General features: G+C 35.3%; 1 protein-coding gene across 1 annotated transcript; it reads left to right on the top strand.

Moving 5' to 3' along the window:
- The first annotated feature begins 1,707 nt into the window (after window positions 1–1,707).
- LOC116759374 (mitochondrial import receptor subunit TOM5 homolog) lies at window positions 1,708–1,860 on the top strand. Its single transcript, XM_032643057.1, has one exon. It carries the CDS (start codon window positions 1,708–1,710, stop codon window positions 1,858–1,860), a length of 153 nt encoding a protein of 50 aa, XP_032498948.1.
- The last annotated feature ends 5,236 nt before the right edge of the window (window positions 1,861–7,096 follow it).

Below are 7,096 nucleotides of genomic sequence, written 5' to 3'. Positions count from 1 at the left end.
AATGGATTTGTCTATAGCTGTAAACACTGAAGGACTGCGTATAAAACCCCTGGCTCACACGTTTCCCCCCTGAATGTCTTGAAAATATTACCCTACTTTTCTCTAACATTGTATGCTATTGTTGACAATTTTCAGTCTGAGTTTTGAGTGTCTGATTTCTGGTTGTCTTTTCCATCCTCAGTTACTTGTTTAATTATATTGGGTTCATTTTTCAGTATTGTGTTACAATTTTCCTTTGTATTATGGCTTTTTCTCAAGGCAAGGCAATTATCATTATCTTACACAACTCTTCCATTTTCCTTTCCCTTCTTTATTTTTTTATACAAGAAAATTGTGTTCCTCATCTCATTTAGAGCAGGATAAGAGGTGATTTAGTATCAAAGTAAAAAGTTGCACAATTTTCCATTATTACTACATGGTAGGACTTCACCTCCCTTACAACTTGATTTTCTCTCCCTGGGACTCTCTCTTTGTTATCAAATCAACCCTCTGGCTGATTGTCCATTACCTATTTTCAATTATTCTTGTCAGTGCTATCTTCAGTATGAGAAATGATGAGAAATTGAACACTTTTCCCTTGGAGAATATTACTTGGCCTTATCTTACTAGCTGAGCTCTACATATCCAATATCAATAACCTCAGTTTCTTCCCACATTCCCTAAGTTTTAAAGAAAAATTAGAATGCTGTAAATAAATGTGGTACCAGATGCACTCCAGCAAATGATAGCTCTTGGAATAGCATCTGAAATGACAATATGTACTCACTTGGAATTCAGAAATGAAAATGTCCCAGTGCCTTCCTTGCTTCATTACTGAAGGGAATCGGCCTTATACCACAGCAATCGCCTGTTCCCACCAGCTGACAATGAAATGAATACTCTTTAGGAGCTGAGATGATTGTGGCATTAAACTTAGCAGTCTCTCCATGATCCCACAAGACTGCTACTGAATCTAAACTAAATCAGTTTTGAGAAGAGTCTGTACAGAACTTGTTCATCGTTTAAAATCTGGAGGGGAAATGTGAGTAAAATCAAATGAGTTAGGAAAGAGATTATCAGCTAAGAGATAGCTCAGGGATCTGTTCTAGGTCAGGCAGAGGGAATAGGACAGAAGCAGCCAGATAGCGTGAGAAGAGTTGACATTATCCGCAAAAGCCCAAGAGATTGTTTTATTATTGTCATCAGTTGCAATGATGATGATAATAGTAGTGATCTGGTGTTCAGTGAACACAAAACACTGAAATAGCAACGGCACTGACTACAGAAAGAAAAGCATGATACAGCTTCCCTGGCTGCTACGCTTGGCATCTAAATTACCCAGACTATGACCCAGAGCAGGGACACTTAGGGAATAGAGCAGATGCCTGAGATAGGGCAAGCATCTGACACAGCATGACATCGGATAGAGATTGATAGATTGGTCTTAGTCCTTTACTCTCCTGTTGGAAGGGTAATAAGTGACAGTTTAGTCCTAAGGGTATTAGGAGGTTAAGGAGCAAGGGGCGGGTGGTGAGGAACATATTAATATCTCTGGGTAAAACTTTCTGAATGTACCTCATTTAAGATTCACAACAATGCAATCAGTTAGATACTATGGTTTCTATTCTACATAGGAAGTAACCGAGGTTTGAAGAAGTTAAAACCGTCCCAGCTTCAGGCAGAGAGAGAGAAGAACGCAGGCTTGAGGCACAGCGAGGCAGAGCTGCAATGTTCTGTATTGAGAGCCTGGAGACGACACTGGACAAGGAGAGGAAATGGAAGATGCTCGAGGATGTGATCTCCTCCCTACAGAACGTCCTCATCTACATGGTCCTGCTGGGAGTCACTTGCTTTATCCAAAAGAAATTGGACAGCATCTAAAGACTGGGCATTCTATTTGGATACGTGATATGAAGAACCTGATAACAGTTTCTACTTCTATCTGCAAATGAGACTCTATGACGTCCACAGCTAAAATAGAAAACTATTTGTAAAGTGTGAAAAAACCTTCTGGTCATAGTGCGCCTTGCGTCCATTATATTCAGCCTCCACGAATGGTGATATAAACCTTTCCTCCTTCACAGCTCCCTCCCAGAGGTGCAGGTCCGGTCCCTATTCTTTTGTCTCTGTTTTTTCTTTTCTCTTTTGCCCTACCCAGGTACATGGGGAGTTTCTTGCCTTTTGGGAGGTCTGAGGTCTTCTGCCAGTGTTCAGTAGGTGTTCTGTAGGAGTTGTTCCATGTGTAGATGTATTTCTGATGTATTTGTGGGGAGGAAGGTGATCTCCGCATCTTACTCTTCTGCCATCTTGAAGCTCCTCCTTGTTTATTTTTAATAATATTTTTTCCTTAAAGTTTTCTTTGCATGATGCTAATCTAAGTGTACCAATTTTCATTTAGTTAGAAATATCTTTTTCCATTCTTTGACTTTAAAATTTTCTTTATATGATACTAATATAAGTATACCAGCTTTTTTTTGGGGGGGTTAGGAATATCTTTTTCTATTCTTTGGTTTTCAGAATTTCTGGATCATGTGTTTTAGATGTGTGTCTTATCCACAAGATATAACTGACTTGTGTATTTGTGTGTGTGTGTGTTGTTAAAACCATTCTGAGAAAAAGAAAATAACTGACCCAACATGCCAGTTTTTCAACTGGAGCATTTATTCCATTTATGTCAATAATGGATATTGATATATTTAAATTCACTTCTGCAGTTTTGTTTTTGCTTTAAATGGTGCTTTTTTCTCCTCTCTTGCTTTTTAAAAAAACCTTATTATGTTTTTTATTCCATCTCCTTTTCACTATAAGTTTGGAAATATATACCACATTCCTATTCTTAGAGTAGTTACCTTGAACTTTCTATCATGAGCACTTAGCTTCTTAAAGTCTGAAATCGGCGAATATCCTTATCATCTTCCCAAACAATGCAAAGATCTTAGAACTCCAAACACATCTGAACTATCTGATATTGTTGTTGAGTATTTTAGTTCTTTGTGGTTTTCCTTTTATCCCACAATACAGTGGTGGTGGTGTTATCTTCTAGTCAATGTTTGTTAAGCAAATTCTTTGTTCCTTATGTCTTTGTTTATGTCAGATCATTCTTCTGAGATTACTCTTTTTCCAAAGTATAACTTTTAAAATTCCTTTAGCAAGGACTATTTGAGGACATTCTTTTACTCAGTTATAATTTTCTTACACAATTTTTTCTTGTACATTTATCAAAGTCAAAAAAGTAACACAGATATGAGACCACTGTCTAATCTGTAGATCTTACTCAACCTTTGCCATTAATCCCAATAATGTCCATTATGTGCTCTTGTTCTCCTTTAAGTTGGAACTATTCTTGAGTCTTTTATTGTTTTTCACAAGCTTGCCATTTTTGAACAAAATAGGCCAGTTAGCCTAAAGAATGACTCTCAATTTGGGTTTGTCCAGTGGTTTCTCATAGTTAGATTCAGGTTATCACCTTTGGCAGCAATGATACAGAATTGACATTGTATTCTCCCTCCATCCTATCAGCAGACATATGGCTTTGCTCTGTCTCACACTGGTTATGTTAACTTTGATTACTTGATTAAGGTGGTGTTTGCCATGTTTCTCCACTGTAAATTTATCATTTTCCCTTAGCAAATAAGTACTGGTTTGTCAGTAAATTCTTACCTTTTATGATTTAGTAAACTATTTTTATTTCTTAGCACTTCAAAGGGAACTTGTAAAGTTTCAATTAAAAAATTTTTTTTTCTCAAATGGCAGAATGAAAGCTTGACCTATTTGGAAAATAACTGCAAAGCAGAAAAAGAAATATATTTAAGAATTGGAATTGAAATTTGCGAAATTCATATCTAGTTTCCTTAAAATATCAAAGTTATTAGTAAGATTTTAATAAGGAATTTTGAAAGAATGGGAGACTATTCAAACAGGAGCTTTCAGAAGATAAAATGCTCATCAATGATCTCAACCTATATAAAAACTGTGCAGAATTATAAAGTTAGGAACATAGATAAAGGGATATCTCTTGCCTGTAAAATTTTATTCAATATGTAATTTTACTTTGTTTTTATTACAATAAATCTTGTCCTAAATTTTCCTTTTAGGTAATTATAATTATTTTCCTAGGATAAAAAGTTGAGTACTTGTTTAATTTATCTTCTATATTTTTAATCACATTAAAAATATTTTTGGGGCTTCTTTGGTGGCGCAGTGGTTGAGAGTCCACCTGCCGATGCAGGGGACACGGGATCGTGACCCGGTCCGGGAAGATCCCACATGCCATGGAGCAGCTAGGCCTGTGAGCCACGGCTGCTGAGCTTGTGCGTCCGGAGCCTGTGCTCCACAACGGGAGAGGCCACGGCAGTGAGAGGCCCGCATACCGCAAAAAAAAAATTTTTTTTAACTACTAAATTCATTTTGATTAATGCTTTGGCCTCATTCCATAGAGTTTCAATTTATACAAAGGTTAATATTTTATCACTTCAGAAACATTCTATTGCTGTTTTCTTGATTTAATATTGTTTTAATCTTTATTGATTTCTTGGCCCAGTTGTTACTTTATAGAATACTTTTTAAAAAGTATGAATATGTCAGTTTTCCTTATTTAAATTTACTTTTTTCTAGTTTTATTGAACAGTGATCTGAAAACATATACTTCAAATTTCTGCATTTTGAATTTATATAAACTTTCTTTTTTTCTGTTATACAGGCAATTTTGATATTTGTATATAATAACAAATTTGTATACAATAACAGTATACACCTCACAGAGTTTATATGAGGATTAAATGCTTAAGAGATACAGTTAAAACATGTACATAAAATCAGTACTATAGAAATGTTAGCTATTACTACTATATTCACTTTAAATTCCATTTGAAACTTACATTCATTTTTTTTTGTTTTCCTTATTCAACCTTTTATTTTTAATGTTTTTGTTTCAGTGTTATGTCATAGTAATACAAATTATTGTATTTTATTCTTTATTTATATACAATACACTATTTTTGGTAAGTGATTTAGACATCCTCATTCACAGAAGTAATCGCTATGCTAGTCCTATCATATGCCATTCCTTTTTTTTTAAGTTTCTGTTTTTTTTTCATATGTCATTCTTCATTGGCCTTATTCTAAAGTCAAATGTTTTTAGGGGTGGGTCTATTAGCTATGATTACATTTGTTATGTAGACTTGTTTTAGTTTGTAACATTAGAACTTTTATTATGCTATTTTTGAAAACATGTTTAAAAAACAAATGAAATCACTCACCAAAACTATTTCCAAGTTAATCATTGATTTTGTCTCACAAACAAACTCAACAACTTTGATCCCTTTTACAACAGAGGACGTATTTAACAATTTTTGGCTTTCCTTCTGTCTGACCTCTGCTTTCTCAGTCGAATCCAATTTAGTGGGGGTGGCGTGGGAATTGAATTGAGCCCAACTTCTGGTCCAACAATTAACTAAAATAATCAACCACATTCTTCTCTTTTCTTAGTCTTATAATTTCTTCTTGTTCTCTCAGCTCACTATTTTTCTTTTTGTTTGCTTAAATTTCTGCAGAAAAAAAAGATGGTACTTAAAGAAAAGGAGACTGTTTTTGCATTACAGGGAAAGATAGAGGCTGCTGTTTTGTTTAGGTAAACACTTATGCCAAAGCAAGGCCTCTTCTGGAAGGAGAGTGGTATTTAAACTAATTGAATTGCTCTACTAAATAAAAGGAATGTGATTTTATTTGTGGGCTGGGTGGCAACTTCACAAAGATATAATTTTGAGCTGGGGAAAATAGGACTGAGGGCTCTGGGATTGGGGAGGGAAATGAGAGAGAGGTGACAAGAAAGAGGAAATGCTCATTAAAGAAAGGAAAGTGCATAAGCTTCCAAAGCTTGGGGGTGAGTTTGAGAAATCTTTGTGAAAGCAAAGGTTAGGGATGATAGCCCTTAGGAGCACTGATTCCTGATATCCAATTAAAGTTATATTTACTTTGCTAAAATTCCTTAGAAGATTCAGTCCTGGCGATTCCCTATGCTAGCCTAGTATTTACTGAGACCTGGGGGATGGCAGGGCTATCTTGGCGTGAAGCTGACCTGACCAGCAGTTGTACAGTGTGGTACAGAGGTGGCCAGATATGTCAGAGAAGCCCTAAGCAGCGTCTGGAACAAGAGGGCAGAAGGGATGTGCTCCACATGTGTACACCAACACCCTCACAAACATTATAGGACATGGGACTGGACTTCCTACAGTCTCCCATTATGGGGGCTGGATGTTAACAGACATTGTGACCATGGAGACTAGAAAAAATTGGAAAACTATGGATACATTTAAGATAGGTAGTTTTTCCCCTAGGTCATACCTAAGTCCTTAACAGATTTCCAATTTGAGAAATGTCCTTTAAAAAGCAACTCTAAAAATTGTGGAAAACATCCTCTACTACAATAAAGGTTTTTAACATTTTGAAGTCAGAGATCTCTTTGAGAAAAATGATAAAACATTGTGTCCTTTCATCAGAAAAATGCATCTACACATATACACATAAAATTTTGTCTAAAATGTAACCCAGAAACTCTTCTTTCCTCCTTAAAATTTAATCATTTGTTTCTGCTTATTACGTTTTTGATATCAAATTGAGTACCTTCAATTTTTGGTCCCATTCTGCAACCCCCCACCCAATTATACCCTTGATGATTGATTGTTTCATTTACTCTATCTTCAGGAACTTCTATTATTTCTATTAACATGTCTTCTTGTATGTCATCTTCCCTCACATTCTCTTAAAATATTTTGATTGTGTTCCTCAAATCTGTCTTTTGTGAGCTATACTAGAAACTCCATATGAAGGTAAGGAGTAGAATTATTTTGTTCATTACTTCATCCCCAGCGTCTTGCACAGCAGCTGGGCATGTCTGATAATCAATCAATAGGAAAATACTTATCTCAGTTATTTATTGTTAGCATTTATTAAAGTACTGAATGGGACTGAATTTTACTAGTCTGATATTTTGCAGCATGCATTCTTACTGTCTCCAGTAATTATTAGAATTCTTTAATAGTAGAATATAATCTGTTCATATCTGCTGAAAAAATGGCTAATTGGTCTTTTATAAAATATTCATGGGTTTCTTATAAAT

The sequence above is a fragment of the Phocoena sinus genome, chromosome 9, assembly GCF_008692025.1.
Source record: "Phocoena sinus isolate mPhoSin1 chromosome 9, mPhoSin1.pri, whole genome shotgun sequence".
NCBI classification, from domain to species: Eukaryota; Metazoa; Chordata; class Mammalia; order Artiodactyla; family Phocoenidae; genus Phocoena; species Phocoena sinus.
Note: the sequence above shows the minus strand (reverse complement) of the source record. Positions and strands in the feature narration are given on the sequence as shown.

Bases quoted from the DNA above. Each gene is read 5' to 3' on its own strand.
- LOC116759374 (XM_032643057.1), top strand. From the start codon at position 1,708: ATGTTCTGTATTGAGAGCCTGGAGACGACACTGGACAAGGAGAGGAAA.